This window comes from Erythrolamprus reginae, chromosome Z (assembly GCF_031021105.1).
Source record: "Erythrolamprus reginae isolate rEryReg1 chromosome Z, rEryReg1.hap1, whole genome shotgun sequence".
NCBI lineage: Eukaryota > Metazoa > Chordata > Lepidosauria > Squamata > Dipsadidae > Erythrolamprus > Erythrolamprus reginae.
Window position 1 is genome coordinate 23,946,839 of NC_091963.1, and position 18,447 is coordinate 23,965,285.

The following is an 18,447-nucleotide window of genomic DNA, read 5'->3' on the forward strand; positions in this document are numbered from 1 at the left end:
GCATATTGCCCCCACAATCCGGGTCCTCATTTTACCCACCTCGGAAGGATGGAAGGCTGAGTAAACCTTGAGCCGGTGATGAGATTTGAACCGCTGACCTACAGATCTACAGACAGCTTCAGTGGCCTGCAGTAAAGCACTCTACCTGCTGCGCCACACCGGCTCTCACACAGCTCAAAGTTCAAAACCTGTTGTACGTTTCAGATGGTAGCTTCTCACAAGTGGCATTAAGGATTTAATCGACAGTTACCATTTACTGTTTATAATGAAACCTTGCTTCTACAATAGCACAGGCCTTACTGAAGCCTCCGGACTTCCAGCAGGGCTGATTTTCACCATCCCCAGAGTTCAGGAAAACTGCCTCAAGCCTAGGGAAGGCTAAAAATGGCCAGACAGGCCAAACGGAAGTTCAAAAATGAACTTCCGGTTGGCTTGTTGGGCCATTTTTCGGTGTCCCCAGGGTTCAGGAGGCTCTCCTGAAGCCTCAGGAGAGCGAAAACAGCTGGTGCACACTGGAGCTAACATAGGGCAACAACTCAGGTTCCCTCAGATATGGCTCTGCATGCTACCTGTGACACACATGCCATAGGTTCGCCATCACTGGCATAGGCAATTCATGAATCCCTTATCACTTTGGTCCAATCCATTAGAATTCTAGAATTATGCAACCAAAATTAGACCCAAAACAATCTGGTTCATAATAATTTTTAAGACACTTCATTTGCATTTTTAAAAGATCTCCAGTCTTTCCCCCAGAAAACTGAAGATATGCCTAACTTTCCCAATTTCCCTTGGATAATTAAAAGTAATAATAAATCATAAGTCCCCATTTATCAAAAGAGACAAGAAAACCTGTTCAGTTTGAGATAATACTGGCTATTTTGGAATTGAATAAGACGCTTCATTGCAGGTAAAGTAACTAGGTTCGTTTTTCAGCCACTATAATCATTTAAATCAAAGAATAAAATGAATGTATTCTTACTTTATATCTGATGTAATATTTATTTTTTGCATCAGACTCCTCAGGGAAATGTTAGCACACCCTATAGGACCCCAAAAAGTGTGCGAAGAGGGGCTGCTCCAATAGACAGAGAACGCATTTTAGGAACCCCAGACTATTTAGCACCTGAGCTTCTCATTGCAAAAACTCACGGTAAGCAAACTGATTTTCATTGGTTATGGATAATTATGTTTTCATTATCTATATTTTTCAGTCTTTCAATTTTAAAATCCTTAGTTACTGATCAAACAAAACCCAAGGTTTAATCTTAAAAAATATTTCCTTCAATTGAGAACATTATTTGAATTCATTTCAATTTAGTATATAGGTCAATGGAAATGATTCCTCTGTCCAGTTGTGTCAGATTCTAGGTGCCAGCATTTAACAAAGACATGTGACTAGTATGGCCAACTACTGGAGCACACAGAACACTGTTACCGTCTCATTGAACTGCTTATTTATCTATTTGCATTTGCAAACTGTTAGGTGGGTAGGAACTGTGGCAAGGAAATTTAGCATTTAGGTGTAAAGCATGGAGTGTTAGCTTTCCAACTGACAATCTCAATGTCTTTAACCATTGAACCATCATGACCCATAAAAATTTAGTATAGTCTGATTCAATCGTACAAAGCAAAGAAAAAGGAAGAACTGGATGAGGACTATGAGGTGATAGTCTGTAGTTCTGTGTAATTTAATTTGTCATCATGTTGCCTGAACTACAGTATAGGTTAATAAAAATAACAAAAAGATTACTTGAGTTCTGTTTCTGACATTGCAAAAACTCTACAAGGAGAGAGAGGTAACACTGGTTTTGGGGGGGGTTTTAAACAAGAAATTATTCTACCTTCTCAAGGCTCATGTCTCAAAAAGTTACATAATACAGGTTGTCCTCAATTTACAGCCACAATTGGGACCAGAATTTCTATTACTAAGCAGGTTAAGTGAATTGTGCTTGATTTACAAAATTGTTAATAATCACTGCAGTTGAAATGAATCACATGGCTGCTAAATACTGTAGTTGCTAAATTAATAGTTGTAAATTGTGGACTATTTATATAAGCAGTCCTTGACTTAGGACCAAAGTTATGATGGCAATAAAAAAGTGACATGCCTTGCACTTAAAACCATCATAGCATCCCTCTAGTCATATGAAAACTTGAACATTTGGCAACTGGCATATATTTACAACTTATAGTATCCAGGGTCATATGACTACCATTTGTGACTTTCTGAGGGGTCTTCTACCAAGCAAAGTCAATGAGAGAAGCTGGTTTCACTTAATTACTGCAAATAATTGGTTAACTACACAAAAAAGTTGTAAAACCACGCGAGTCTCTTAATACCATATCCCTGAATTTCAGATGTTCCCATCCATTTGTAGTTATAAATCAAGGACTACCCGTATTTGCTCATTATAGTGCAGAAATAACTTAATCCTTCTTGTGAATCAGTTTCAGAGTACAACTAGCAATCAAGTCAACTGTTATGATTTAACCATTCTGTCGGTTATATGTACAGTTAATTGTGGTTCATACCATAAACAATGGTTAAAAAAAATATGAATCATTTATGTTGTATTTTGAACAATGATAATTTATTGGGAAAGGTTTTTTTTAATGCTTAACAGGTTCATATAGAAGGATTTAAAATTAGTGTGTTTCTATATTAAGATGGTTCAAATACAAATCAAACTATAGTTTCAAATTTTGATATGATGCCCAGATGTTCCTAAGTTTGCAACACTTCAGAATTTATAATAAACATAGGATTGACATTTCCTTGTGTAAAAATATATTTCATACTTGTAAAGTAAATGTCAGAGAAATTGACATTTCTCTATGCAGTTGTTTTCATCCCATTAATTCACACATACACACCCGATATACATATTCATATATATATATTGAGGAGATGTTACATTCAAATGTACAAACCAGCAGTTGTAGCTTGAAGTGACTCAAAAGATATTTTCATTTGATTCTCAGATATTTAAAATCCCCCCTTATGTGTGAATAAATAGACTAGCTATTCTCTGGCTTATATAAAAAGCCAAAAACTATCTTAAGGAGAACATTTTTATTTGGAAACTTGCTAATTGGTGGTGAACTTAATGTGTTAAGCATTATCAGCATTTAATAAGTGAACGCAATGTAATAATTTTAGCAACTTTTGTAAATATTCCAAAATATTTACTTGATGTTTTTTGCATACAGGAATTCACACCACTGGTAAGTTTTTTATAGCACTTCGCAAAACAAAGAAAGACAAGTATTGAAAGACCTATACAATGAGTTAATACAGTTAAATACAATTGTGTTAACAAAATGATCATTTTGTTATAGATTAAGACACGATAAGAATAGTGCTTCCTTTTTTCTTCGGAATTTTTCAATGGAAACTGCAGTTTAATGTTACCAAATGTAAAATAATGCACTTGGGGAAAAGGAATCCTCAATCTGAGTATTGTATTGGCAGTTCTGTGTTAGCAAAAACTTCAGAAGAGAAGGATTTAGGGGTAGTGATTTCTGACAGTCTCAAAATGGAAGAGCAGTGTAGTCGGGTGATAGGAAAAGCAAGTAGGATGCTTGGCTGCATAGCTAGAGGTATAACAAGCAGGAAGAGGGAGATTGTGATCCCGCTATATAGAGCGCTGGTGAGACCACATTTGGAATACTGTGTTCAGTTCTGGAGACCTCACCTACAAAAAGATATTGACAAAATTGAACGGGTCCAAAGACGGACTACAAGAATGGTGGAAGGTCTTAAGCATAAAACGTATCAGGAAAGACTTAATGAACTCAATCTGTATAGTCTGGAGGACAGAAGGAAAAGGGGGGGGACATGATTGAAACATATAAATATGTTAAAGAGTTAAATAAGGTTCAGGAGGGAAGTGTTTTTAATAGGAAAGTGAACACAAGAACAAGGGGACACAATCTGAATTTAGTTGGGGGAAAGATCAAAAGCAACATGAGAAAATATTATTTTACTGAAAGAGTAGTAGATCCTTGGAACAAACTTCCAGCAGACGTGGTTGGTAAATCCACAGTAACTGAATTTAAACATGCCTGGGATAAACATATATCCTTTCTAAGATAAAATACAGGAAATGATATAAGGGCAGACTAGATGGACCATGAGGTCTTTTTCTGCCCTCAGTCTTCTATGTTTCTATGTTTTTCTATGTAAATTCGGATATTTCTATTGTTAAGGGCAATTACGATAAAAAGGTTTTTTTTCCAAATGAAAGCAGGAATGTGTTTAATAAGAACGCTAGAAAGGGACTGAAGCACATGAAAAATAGCAAATATCCAAGAGAAATATAGATAGCTATAGCACTTTAAATATAAATGAAAGCGAAGAACAATATCTAAAATCTGGATGATAGCATTTGGAAGGGAGGTAGCACAGGATGAATGATATATACCAGAATAAATTGGATAAATAATTAGAAAAAATTGATTAGTTTGACTAAGAATCTGGCATTTGATATTGTATTGTATTATATTTTAATTTGAGGTATGTAAATTGGAATCTCTGTAAGGTGTGAAAAACAATAAAAAATGATCATTTTGTTAATCTAGTTCAAAAGAAATTAAAGTTTGGTTTACAAAGGCTAACCTCTCTAACAGGAAATATTCACATTCCTTCATTTCAGAGTTGTTTTTTTTTACAAATGCAACGTTGACTTTCTTTTCTTTAAAATGTGCTGTGTTACAACATTAAGAATATATTCACTTGTATTCCAAAGGTTATTTTATTCAATGATTTATGAAGGAGAAAAGGAAGACAACAATGCAAATTTCTTTTATTGGTTTCCTGTTACATTGTCTAGTTTTATTACACAAAGATTAAAATGCAGAAGAAAATTTTCATTTTGTGGATTTTGACTATATCTTTTAGGAAGATAGGTGTTTGCCTTGAAAACTGGCCATTTCTGCTGTACAGCAGACAAACTAAGTTTTCTTGTATAGAAAATTATGCATTGACATTTTAATGCAAGGGAATATTCAATATGTTCTTAAATATGCCTCAGTAATTTCTGACTACAGTTTCATTAAAAAGTAAGTGATTGAACTATAAGCCTAGGCTTTCAATATTTAGATGGCTTTTTGCTCTTTTGGGAGGGTGATTTCTAACTAAATATGGTTGAGATGGTTCAGATATATTTCTTGGTCATGTGAGTGCTTTAAATTATCCTCATCCACAATGAGTGAATGAAATGATTTAGTATTTAATGGTTTGATTTGATTGCTGCCCATCCTTGAGATGACTATGGAACTTATGAAAGGTTTTTAGCTGTGATTGGCCAACCTATCCAATTTATCTGAAATATTATCGCAAAACACCAAGGAGATATCTCTGTATGTGGACTGCATAGAATTTTGCACAGCAAATGCATGTTTCACTTCCAACAAAATGAGCTGTCTGGGGCTTTGGTAACATAGCCGCTGGAAGGTGCATGTTGCTTAATTGTGGCTTTGATGCCTCAGCAGCTTTGCTTGCTTTTGCTTCTCATTGCAATGCTGAATTTCATGACCTGAAAGCTATCAGAGTAAAGACATATAGTCCTAAACACAAGAAAACTTGTTACTGAATCCAAGCCTCTCACTTGAGTCTACTGCACTGAATCCAAGCCTCTCACTTGAGTCTATTTTATGTATGCAGTTTTCAAAGAATTCATGGCACTCCAAAACAATGAGATGATTTTTAAAAAACAAAACGAAATCTTTACACAGTTCTGTGTTTAATCTTTGCTATGTGAGATCTAGCTGTAGTAATTGGTTTCCCTTTAAAGCCTGAGAAATTCAGCATGCTTGGTTTAGTTTTTTGTTCTGCAATCGGCCTCTGGAAGTCGCATATGCCTTGTCATGATGCATTTAGACAAATATTACTATAATAACACAGTGAGAGGAGAAGTGCATAAAAGAAAAATGGCTGTTTCTCTAGGACAGGGGTCCCCAAACTTTTTACACAGGGGGCCAGTTCACTGTCCCTCAGACTGTTGGAGGGCCGGACTATTAAAAAAAGCTGCGGTTTTCTTAACGCCGCCCTGGGGAGGAGGAGGCGAAGTGGAGCAAGTCCCCAACTCCTTGCCGAGTTTTCTCTTTCTTTCTCTCTCTCTCTCTCACTTTCTTCCTCTCCTTTTCTTTCTCCCCTTTTCTTTCTTTCTCTCTTTTACTCCCTCTTTCTATCTCTCCCTCTTTTTCTCTCTTTCTCTCTCCCTCTCTCTTTCTCTCTCTTGCTTTCTTTCTTTCTTTCTCACTCACTCACTCTCTTTCTATCTCTCCCTCTTTCTTTCTCTCTCTCTCTCTTTTTCTCTCTTGCTTTCACGGTGAGTGGACGGGAGATTCCGGAGCTTATTGTGTATATGTAAAATCTTGTGTGCTGCCGCGGGCCAGATAAATGACCTCAGCGGGCCGCATGCGTCCCACGGGCCATAGTTTGGGGACCGCTGCTCTCGGATGTTAGACATTATCTTCCTAGAATTCTTCCTGTAAGTACAATGTGTTTTATCTCCTGGAATCAGTGTTAAATTTCTTTGTACTGCTTTTATCTCAGGTGCTGCTGTAGACTGGTGGGCCCTTGGGGTTTGCTTGTTTGAGTTTTTAACTGGAATTCCACCATTCAATGATGAAACACCACAGCAAGTATTTCAGAATATTCTTAAAAGGGGTAACTATCACTCCCATCAAAATCAAGTCCAAAGAATCCTTATTTAGCGTAAATATCATGATACCGATTTGTGTGGCTATGTCTTTCCAGATATCCCATGGCCTGAAGGCGAAGAAAAGTTGTCAGATAATTCTCAGAAAGCCATCGATATTCTTTTAACTGTTGAAAGTGCTACGCGAGCTGGACTCAAGGGTTAGTTATCTCTTCCTAACCCAGTAATTTAGAGGATTATAATTTAATATTCAGAATTTCAAGCAACATGAAGCAGGGTGGTCATGGAACTCTTTATAAGCCGTTTGGAGGGAAAAACTGACTGAGGAAATGGCCACACCATCTGTCCTTAAAACCTAGCGATACCATTGGTTACAAACCTGTTCAGTGTAATACTTTACAACTAGCAAAACAAAATCTGTTCAAGGACAACATTCTTATTCCTTGAGTTCAGAATATCATATGAGATTCTTCTCGCTATTATAAATGTAAATACATTTTTGCTCCATTTACCTATAGAAGTCAGAAATTACAGGATTGCCTCCTGGAATTTCCAAGCCAATAAAAGAGCTAACATAAGCATTTGACAAAAGATAATAATAATAATAATAATAATAATAATAATAATAATAATAATAATAATAATAATAATATTAGATTTGTATGCCGCCCCTCTCCGAAGAGTGTTTGTTAAACTATCATTTCAAAATTAAATACAGGAAAAAATTGGCCTACATTCTTATTATGTTTAAACATTAGCTGGGGGACTATTGAGAGGCACCGGACCAGATTACCTCAGGGACCGCCTTCTTCTGCACGAATCCCAGCGACCAGTTAGGTCCCACAGAGTGGGTCTTCTCCGGGTCCCGTCAACTAAACAATGTCGCTTGGCGGGGCCTAGGGGAAGAGCCTTCTCTGGCGGCCCCGGCCCTCTGGAACCAATTCCCCCCAGAGATTAGAATTCCCCCCACCCTCCTTGCCTTTCGTAAGCTGCTTAAAACCTACCTCTGCCGCCAGGCATGGGGGAATTGAGATACGCTTTCCCCCTAGGCCTTTACAATTTTATACATGGTATGTCTGTATGTATGATTGGTTTTTATAATAGATAGATAGATAGATAGATAGATAGATAGATAGATAGATAGATAGATAGATAGATAGATAGATAGATAGATAGATCCAGATAATTAATCCAGACTGCTGAATTCTGGAAACATCCAGAATCAAAAATCAAAATAGAACAGTTTTTGGCAACTTAAAGTTTTCAGTATTCCCCAGCCAGCATGCATTAGAATGAGAAAAACATAATTAAATCTAACACATGCTTTAATTATTTATTCCAGAGCTGAAGCTTCATCCCCTCTTTCATGGTATGGATTGGGAAAATCTTCACAATCAGACTATGACCTTTATACCTCAACCAAATGATGAAACAGATACATCGTATTTTGAAGCTAGGAATAATGCTCAGCAACTGACGGTGTCTGGATTTAGTCTGTAGGATCAACGAAAAAGGATTGTGAAGAGGATTTCATATTTATAAAACTTCCTAACACTTATTTTCTAACAATTTCATATATTTTTTTAAAAAGGATCTGTTTTTAAACTGAATATTTTTTGGTAAATCTATATTGAATTAGTTTATACAAAAATAGCTTCTGGCCTAATTTTTTTACTTTGAATACTGCACTTTATATTAATTGTATTATGTAAGTAATTAGTATTCTATGACACTTTCCTACTCAACGAAAATTACTTTTCTGCTGCTATTTCTGCTGGGTATTTCCAATATGGGAGAAACGACTGTCTTTGCTATCAACTGTAACATGGAAATATTGTATGAAACATTGTATGCAACATTAGCTGTGCATAGAATTTAATTACAATTGTGCTTGTAATTATAACATGATGCCTCAATATTAGAATCTATTTGAAACTTTATTTCAGGTCAATTTTGAGCTGTACTCTGCATTTTCAGTGCAGCCCAAATAAAAATTAGCCTGTTTTCAGGCATTTGGTATAATTTATGTGTGAGTTATAAAGCTGTTTAAACTATTAGTGGTTACTAATTTTATTGTCAATGTTTTCATTCTTAGTTTATCTATAGAAACTGGCAAAAACAAAGCAAGAAAATAATTATTGCTATGTTTTTGTATAAATTATATTGCCATTTTAAATGTTGAAAATGATAAATTTTTGCATTTCAGTCTGGAGAAAAAAAATCATGCATGCTTATTCTATGTTGTATAACTGCAGTTCAGTGAAACAGAAAAGACAGTGGGTTATTTTAATTATTCTATATTTAAAACTTTGAAAATAAAAAATATGTATATATTTTGTAGTGCATAGTTCCTAATTCTCTTTTGAAGTAAGTACTGAAGATTACTTGTTTCAGATTGTATTACTGTTATAAGAATTTATTTAAATAAGCTCCATATTGAAATATTTCTCAGTTTTCTTCCATGTCGCCTATACGGTTACCCAAAGGAGTTTAATAACAGAGTTATCTATTAGAGGACTTTAGGAATGGCTGCTGGACTGTTTTGTAGCAATATTTTTAGTACTACAGGCTCAACTTGGGACAGAGCTTCAGTCTCTATTTTTAGTTGGTCTGGTTGCATATCTGAAATTTAATAGACAATTCAATATTCTCAAGCAACTAAAAGCATATTGACCCTTTTTCTCTATCTATTGTATCAAGATAGATTCCTGGCAAGAAATATAATATCTGATTTTCCATCCTATAAGCAGAACAATTATATTTTGGACAGCTAGAAAATATTGACAATTGTTCTATTTCACTGCTAAAACAGAGCAAATGTTAATAATAAAAGAAATATACAATTTAAAGTAAGTCTATATTATGAAACCAGTATCCTATCCATGATATTTCCTGATCACTCATTCTTCACTTATAATGTTAATGAACATACAGGAAATTTGATGAATGTTTCCCTTAGGCACATGTCCATTAATTTGACTCCTTTGAACAGGAGTGTCAAAATTGATTTCATTGAGGGCTGCAGCAGGGTTATGTTTGACCTCAGAGAGCCAGGGTGGACATAGCCAGCTTGATTTCACTCATTGGGGCACCTGTGGCAACCCAAATGCTCTGGCATTGAAAATAGACTCTGAGCTCTGTTTTCAGTCTCGACGACCTGTCGCCCCCTGCCACAAAAATGGAGCTCAGGGCCACACTCAGCCTTCCTGTGCACCATTATTGGCTGCGACGGCCTTCTGCCCTCTATCAGCAGCCTCATGAGCTCAGTTTTTGCTGGCAGAGGCACTATGCACGCTCTTCGCTGTTTCTAGGATGGCCCCACAGGCCAGATTTGGCCCACAGGCCTTGAGTTTGGCATCCCTGCCTTAGAATCTATCATGTTTGTCAGTTGTTACTGTGTATTAATTAAAAATGGATATCCAGGTTACCTGTTGAAATATTTACTGATTTTTCCAAATACTTTTGTGAGAATTTTGTTTCTATCATTTTTAAATACATTTTCCCCTCCTCTTCACCTGATTCATACTTAACAATGCTTTATTTTCTTTAGGTTGATTGTTGAAATTTGACTTGATTCTGTCTCCATCTAAACTCTTAATGTATGCATTTATGTAAAAAAAAAAATAAGTGTTTACCATTATTCTGGGAGTCTTGACATTTGTCAGCTTGTCTATGCTATAAACTAGTATACAATTATTATTTCGTGGGTTAGTGTGCTTTTGTCAATATTTTACTCTAGCGATTGACTGAACAAACTAGTGCATTTTTCTTGGCAAAATGTTTTGAAAGTGGTTTGTCACTGCCTAAGGTTGAGAGACTGGCTCAATGTCACCCAAGCTTGATTCATGCATAAGATAGGATTAGAACTCAGTCGTTAAATGTATAATTTGTGCTTCAATCATACACCAAAACTGACTTACAATTATACAAGACCATTTACGAATCTTAGGGTAATATACTCCTATCATTTCTTTATTTGAAATATTATTTTACAATAGATTAAAGTGATTTATCTTAAAATTTAATTGTAAAAACATTCTATATAATACAGAAGTGTCTGACCTCTGCAATTACGGTATTTGTACAGAACAGATACAAAGTTGATTTTCAAACTTTTGAGACCTTAAAGAGCAGAATTTTTTCTCATTAGTCTCATCAATTACAGTGTAATAACATCATTATCTGGAAATATGTCAGTTTTACTTCATTTTTTTTCACTATAACAGGAGGCAATCACTTTAAGCTGCATTGTAAAGCAGCTGAAGATCATATCAACCCTCCAAAAATTAGCCTTCATTATTTTCAATCATCTATATAATTGCCTTTAGAAAACTACGGTACCAATTGTTATATCCTAATATAGATAGGATTGATAGGTAGAAATGCAAAATGCTAAAATGATCTTAAAGCAATTGGTGGGGGGAGGGTTGGACTACGATAACGAGGATTAAAACAAAGGAAAAATTGAAAGTTTACTGTAACATTTTGCTTATCTGTTGCAGTAAAAAGGTGTTTTGGATTCAGCAAGATGCAAACATTACAGAAACAGCCAACTGTGGTTTCATTCAATATCCATATCTATACAGACTAATAGAATTTATAAACTGTTGCAGCAAGCTTAAAAAAATGGCCAACAATGTGACGCAAATTTTGTCTAATTTTATAGATGAGCAGAACTTCAATCACACTTGCATTGCTGCCACCTTGAGTTTTCTGACCAAATCCTGCAGATGCTCCCATCTGGCTTTAAGCATTTACCTTTCCTCAAGGTGACACTCAAGACATGCTCAATCTGCAACGACTACAGATGAAATATTTACCGTTTTATAAATTTGAGAGAAACATCTGGACAAAATGCAAGGGGATGTTTTAACCCTGAAGTACATTCAGTCATAAGAACAAAGCATTTAGTTTTTGAATAATATAATGGCACCAAATTTAGGGTTCCTGGGGCATGTCAAGATTTGCTTGCATCCTCTTTATAGGCATCGTATATCGCAGGGGTAGGAAATGGCCGTGATGGCTGAAAGCTTCCTTCCATTCTGATGTCGAAAACAGTTGAAAGCAGTCATATAAGCTCTTAAGACATTACAATTTTTTTTTTAAATGAGCCTGCCTGCAAGTATCATAGTCTTATTCATTTCTTCCAGTGTTGAATACAGTACAATAAATTGCCCAGTCATAATTAATCGGTGGCAGTAACTTAATAGCAGAGTTGGTTGCATAGCTTCAGTAAAGGTATTGCTGTTAACCCCCTTTTCCCACTGGCATCCGTTTACACAGTATTTCTTTACAAATACACGACAGCATCATAGAGCAAGTTTTTAATATGCAAAACCTACAACTAAGTGTTAATTAAATTGGATTTTTTTGAATAAAGACTACTTGTCTATTCAATAGACATGTTCATAACCTTGTTCGTATCTGCCCTGAGGTTGCACTGAATTTAGTATCTTCAGGGCTGTTTTCCTTCTTAAGCATTCTCTCCAATGAACTACAGTGGTACCTCACGAACTTGATTCGTTCCGTGACCAGGTTCTTAAGTAAAAAAGTTTGTAAGAAGAAGCAATTTTTGCCATAGAAATCAATGTAAAAGCAAATAATGCGTGTGATTGGGGAAACCACAGGGAGACTCTGTTTCCTCCCAGGAGATTCCTAGAGAGGCCCCACGGAGGCTTCTCCCTGCCTTTTCCTGTTACAGTTTCGGAGGCTCAGGTTTGGAAGTGGAAAATGGCAAAAAAATCTTGAACACCTGGTTCTTATTTAGAAAAGCCCATAAGTAGAGGCATTCTTAGGTAGAGGTACCACTGTACTTTGAATTGATCATGCCATTTGATACTCAGTTGAGTATTATTACACTGAGATGTATGGCTATGCATAGTCTTGTGGCTTTTAAAAATATATAAATTTGGTGGCATCTGTGGAAGCAAAATCAACAGCCTCAAACACTTTATTAAAAAGTTATCACATATAGTAACAGTTAGAAATTAGACATTACCCTTAAATGCAATCATAATAATCCTGTTTATTTTGGCCTTTGGGGGTGTACCGTTTACTCAATCGATTGCACATCTAACTTACCGTATAAGGCTGGCGTTATAAAACAAATCAGAGTTATATTATCATGGAATTTGGGGAGTGGGGATACATGCTTTAAAGGGTTTTTCCTCTGTTTTCTAAAGATTCATTTCCCCCTCTCCACTTGGAACTGAAAACTAAGACATTATACAAACTGTTCATCAGGAAAGTGTTGTCATAATAATTGTAGTTCATATGATTGCTAGTAGGACAGTTGTATTTATTCTATTAGAAATATAGGAAAAATGTCTCATTCAAGTATAGAATCTTCAGTAGTGCAAAAAGAAAAAGAAAAATGTTAAAGAGACAAGGATGATTTAATCATTCCAGAGCTTATAGTTCCTGTGTTAACTATAGTATTTTTTCAAAATCTTCTCATACTAGTAGTTCTTAAGCAAAATCAGGAATGGAAGGCTCAGTTCAGTTTTCTGAAAGAGAGAAAAGGGGCAGGGATTATCAACTTCTATGCAAACCCATGATTTCTACCAAAAATACAGGCATATATATTTCTCCCAATCAGATTATTCCTCAAAATTCATGCAAAATATTCCCTTAATTTTTCTTTTATTTGTAAATAACAAAGCTAGACATTTGTTATTATTCCTAGTCTGCGCTTTAACATGTAAACACAGAATTAATAATTTAAAGTTAAATGTTACATATAAAGTTAAATTTATGCATTTTAATTTTAAATAGAAAAGATTTCTTTGCAACACAATTTCCATTACTGAAGTCATTAAATAATTAACAAAACTCTCAGGTTCATGTATATTCTTCCTTCTATACCTTCAGTTGTAATCCTTAAATTACAACCATAATAGAGCTTGTCCATTATAATCATAAGTCATGATAATTGTAAAAGGTTCGACTACATGACCGGCCAAATTTTATTACATATTACACATTTTATTACATTTTTGTAGTGATGAAGTGAATCAATTGACTGCTGTGGGGCATTTTTTGATGAAAACTAGAATATCAAAATGTTGCAAAGAGCAGTCATGCAAGACACTGCAAACAGCTGCAAATGTAGAGCAGCTGTCAAGACCTAACATCTGGTCACATGATTGTGGGAAGAGTGGGCAGCCATTGAATTCAGAACCAGATTGTAAGTATCCCCAGGGAAGTCTATCGTAATTTCCATTATTAAGCAAATAGTCATAATCTAGGACAGTGATGGCGAACCTATGGCACGGTTGCCACAAGTGGCACACAGAGCCATATCTGCTGGCACGTGAGCCACTGCCTTAGCTCAGCTTCAACGTGCATGTGTGTGCCGGCCAGCTAATTTTTGGTTCGCACAGAGGCTCCGAGAGGGCTTTTTGGCTTCCAAAGACCCTCCGGGATGGATAGGGAAGGGCATTTTTACCCTCCCATAACTTCAGGGAAGCCCCTGGGGCGGGCAGAACACGGGCCTATTGATAACTTCTGATTATTTATTTATTTATTTATTTATTTAAGTTTTATGCCGCCCTTCTTAGACTCAGGGCGGCTCACATGTTAGCAATAGCACTTTTTTAACAGAGCTAGGCTATTGCCCCCACAATCCGGGTCCTCATTTTACCCACCTCGGAAGGATGGAAGGCTGAGTCAACCTTGATTAGTTGGGAAACAGGCTGTTTCCAGCTCCAGAGGGCCTCTGAGGGATGGGGGAAGCTGTTTCCCCCCCCCCCAGGCATTGAATTATGGGTGTGAACACTCACGCATTTGCAATAACGCACATGCACACTCTTTCCGCACCCGAGGAAAAAAAGGTTCATCATCACTGATCTAGGACTACCTGTGCGTTGACTTGGGAAGTGTCCATTATTACTTACAATTGTATAAATACATGAATAGGGGAAAGAAGATACTATGCTAAAGAGGTGAACGTGCTCTTTTAAATTTGCGATCAACCTCACAAATGCTCCTTAAGTATTATGAAATAATATCCACAGGGAATTTTATAGCCACAAACAAAAAACTGCATTCAGATTAATATAGTTTGAACTCAGCCAATATGTCTAATTTTTTCTCCCCCTGCAAGACTGTTGGATACTGCACAATTCTGCATTGTACAGAGTCCCCTGGTATGAATCTATCAGTCTTTGGTGATGAAGTACTTTCAAATATGTATCTGTAAGACGACCTTTTTCTTATACGGCAAACAAGAATTCTGCCCTCTTGTGAAAAATCCTTCTGCATTGTTAGTGAATATAATCTGCCAGAATCAAAAACAGAAACCAGAGAGCACCCAGAGGTCTGGTAAGGATTTGTTATTTTCCACCTCTAAGTAAGTGATCCAATAACACATAGCAAAAATAGTTGCTCTTATTATTATTATGATCTGCTACTGGAGGCCCTGGATGGATAGTAAGATGAACAGTGGGTGGAAAAAGTATATTGCTCCATTGCTCAATAACACTAATGTTCACAGCTGAGATGACGCTGTATATCAGGTTTGGCAAGTAGGGCCAAATCTTTTAACTCTTGTCCTAGATGCTTATATCCTAAGATTTTTATTAATATTGCTTCTTCATTGCTTATTTGACCCCTATGGCAATCATTAAGTGTCGTACCACATGATTCTTGACAAATGTATATTTTATTTTAATGTACGCTGAGAGCATATGCACCAAGACAAATTCCTTGTGTGTCCAATCACGCTTGGCCAATAAAATTCTATTCTACTCTAATCTATTCTAGTTACATTGGAAACCTTCTGCAAATTCTGTGCTATTCAATTCTAGAAACATAGAAACATAGAAGTCTGACGGCAGAAAAAGACTTCCTGGTCCATCTAGTCTGCACTTATACTATTTTCTGTATTTTATCTTAGGATGGATATATGTTTATCCCAGGCATGTTTAAATTCAGTTACTGTGGATTTATCTACCACGTCTTCTGGAAGTTTGTTCCAAGGATCTACTACTCTTTCAGAAAAATAATATTTTCTCATGTTGCTTTTGATCTTTCCCCCAACTAACTTCAGATTGTGTCCCCTTGTTCTTGTTTTCACTTTCCTATTAAAAACACTTCCCTCCTGGACCTTATTTAACCCTTTAATATATTTAAATGTTTCGATCATGTCCCCCCTTTCCCTTCTGTCCTCCAGACTATACAGATTGAGTTCATTAAGTCTTTCCTGATACGTTTTATGCTTAAGACCTTCCACCATTCTTATAGCCCATCTTTGGACCCGTTCAATTTTGTCAATATCTTTTTGTAGGTGAGGTCTCCAGAACTGAACACAGTACTCCAAATGTGGTCTCACCAGCACTCTATATAGCGGGATCATAATCTCCCTCTTCCTGCTTGTTATACCTCTAGCTATGAATAAATAATTGTATAGAATAACAGAATTGAAAGGGACTTTGCAAGGGACTTTGCAATCATGAGACTCTATACCAGGGGTGTCAAACGTGTGGTGTCCTGGCGGCATCACATGATGAATCACAATTGCCCCTCCCCTTCACTAAACCAGACATGGACGTGGCCAGCACATGATGCCTCCATCCTGCAGGCCAAGAGTTTGACTGCCCTGCCCTCTATCATTCCGGACAAATGGCTAGGCAATCTCTTAAAAACTTCCAGTGTTGGGACATCCACAACTTCTGGAGGCAAGCCAATCCATTGATTGTTCTCACTGTAAGGAAATTTCTCCTTAGTTCTAGGTTGGAACTCTCTTTGATAAGTTTCCATCTATTGCTTCTCGCCCTGCTCTTGGTGCTTTGGAGAATAGGTTGACACCCTCTTCACTCTGGCAGCTCTTCAAATATTGGAAACCTGTTATCATATCATTTCTAGTCCAGGGGTGGGTTCTGGATCCTTTTGCTGCAGGGTTGCTCAGGGTTGCGCTGTGTACCCAAGCAATCCAAAACGGCGGCATCCACGGAGAAAATTAAGTGACACCAGCAGAACTAGCTCTATGACATCATCGCCGAACTGTTAATGGTTCTAAAGAACCCATTAAAACCAATAGGAACCCACCTCTTCCCTAGTCAAACTCATCAGTGATATTAACATGTCATGTGATCTCAGTACCATTTATCTGTTGATGGAGCAAAGGCTGCATTGGCTGTTTTGGGTGTTGCGGCATACTATCGACTCATATTTAACAAGTTATCCACTAAAGACTCCAGGTTCTTCCAACAGTCACTGCTGTTGAGCCATGTGTCATCTATTCTATATCTGTGCATTTGTTTGGTCTTGCCCAACTTTAAAATCTTATTTTACTTTTATTTATTTATTTATTTATTTTGTCCAATACACAATAAGGGTTTTAGTGGGTATACATCTATATACACATAGTAAAATACATGATGAAGATTATAGAGGAGATACTCATAGTAAAATATATCTAGAAATAATAGAAAAGAAGGTATAGTAATAGAACATATCAATGAAAGAATAGAAGAAGAGATATAGGAATAGAAGAAAGATATAGGAGAGCAATAGGACAGGGGACGGAAGGCACACTAGTGCACTTATACTCGCCCCTTACTGACCTCTTAGGAATCTGGATAGGTCAACCATAGATAATCTAAGGGTAAAGTGCTGGGGGTTTGGGCTTGACCGGTAATGAGTTCCACGCTTCGACAACTCGGTTACTGAAGTCATATTTTTTACAGTCAAGTTTGGAGCGGTTAATATTAAGTTTAAATCTGTTGTGTGCTCTTGTGTTGTTGTGGTTGAAGCTGAAGTAGTCGCCAACAGGCAGGACGTTGCAGCATATGATCTTGTGGGCAATACAGTGATACCTTGTCTTACAAACTTAATTGGTTCCGGGATGAGGTTCTTAAGGTGAAAAATTTGTACGATGAAACAATGTTTCCCATAGGAATCAATGGAAAAGCAATTAATGCATGCAAACCCAAAATTCACCCCTTTTGCCAGCCAAAACGCCCGTTTTTGCGCTGCTGGGATTCCCCTGAGGCTCGCCTCCATGGGAAACCCCACCTCCGGACTGTGTTTTTGCGATGCTGCGATTTCACTGAGGCTCCCCTCGCTGAGAAACCCCACCTCCGGACTTCCGTTGCCAGCAAAGCATCCATTTTTGCACTGCTGGGATTCCCCTGCAGCATCACAAAAATACGGAAGTCTGGAGGTGGGGTTTCCCATGGAGGGGAGCCTCAGGGGAATCCCAGCAGTGCAAAAATGGGTGCTTCGCTGGCAACGGAAGTCCAGAGGTAGGGCATCCCAGCGGCGGTTGTGGGTCTGTAAGGTGAAAATAGTTTGTAAGAAGAGGCAAAAAAATCTTAAACCTCGGGTTTGTATCTCAAAAAGTTTGTATGATGAGGCGTTTGTAAGATGAGGTATCACTGTACTTAGATCTTGTTTAAGGCGTCTTAGTTCTAAGATTTCTAGGCCCAGGATTGAAAGTCTAGTCTCGTAGGGTATTCTGTTTCGAGTGGAGGAGTGAAGGGCTCTTCTGGTGAAGTATTTTTGGACATTTTCAAGGGTGTTAATGTCTGAGATGCGATATGGGTTCCAAACAGATGAGCTGTATTCGAGGATTGCTATCAAATTCAATTTTGTTGGACAGGCCCAATGTCTCCAACCATGGAGCTTTGTTGGCTAAGGAATTCTGGGAGTTGAAGTCCCCAAGTCCTAAAGTTGCCAAGGTTGGAAACCCCTGTTCTAGTTTGTCAAGATCTTTATGAATTCTTGAGCCTGTCTTCTAAAGTCTTCAGCTGGATGTCATTTGCAAATTTGATGAGTT

General features: G+C 37.1%; 3 protein-coding genes across 6 annotated transcripts in view; 1 reads left to right on the plus strand and 2 right to left on the minus strand.

Moving 5' to 3' along the window:
• The window catches only part of YME1L1 (YME1 like 1 ATPase), a 17,656-nt gene extending 17,317 nt beyond the window's left edge, over window positions 1-339 (minus strand). Inside the window, exon 1 of the mRNA XM_070727119.1 lies at window positions 284-339. Coding sequence (XP_070583220.1) covers window positions 284-339 — 56 coding nt within the window. The remainder of the gene's footprint in view (window positions 1-283) is intronic.
• Window positions 1-18,447, minus strand: part of ACBD5 (acyl-CoA binding domain containing 5) — a 222,317-nt gene that overhangs the window by 170,977 nt on the left and 32,893 nt on the right. For 3 of the 4 annotated variants that reach the window (XM_070728756.1, XM_070728753.1, XM_070728754.1), the window contains one exon: window positions 10,614-13,174. The exons of the other annotated variant lie outside the window; for it this stretch is intronic. In XM_070728756.1, coding sequence (XP_070584857.1) covers window positions 13,162-13,174 — 13 coding nt within the window. In that variant the 3' untranslated portion in view covers window positions 10,614-13,161. Of the gene's footprint in view, window positions 1-10,613; window positions 13,175-18,447 lie in introns of those variants that run through there. 4 annotated transcript variants of the gene reach the window in all.
• On the plus strand, window positions 385-9,001 carry MASTL (microtubule associated serine/threonine kinase like). Its single transcript, XM_070728211.1, has 5 exons — window positions 385-426; window positions 1,018-1,153; window positions 6,563-6,676; window positions 6,767-6,868; window positions 8,011-9,001. The coding sequence occupies exons 1-5, from the start codon at window positions 385-387 to the stop codon at window positions 8,166-8,168; spliced, it is 552 nt and encodes a 183-aa protein (XP_070584312.1). The 3' UTR covers window positions 8,169-9,001.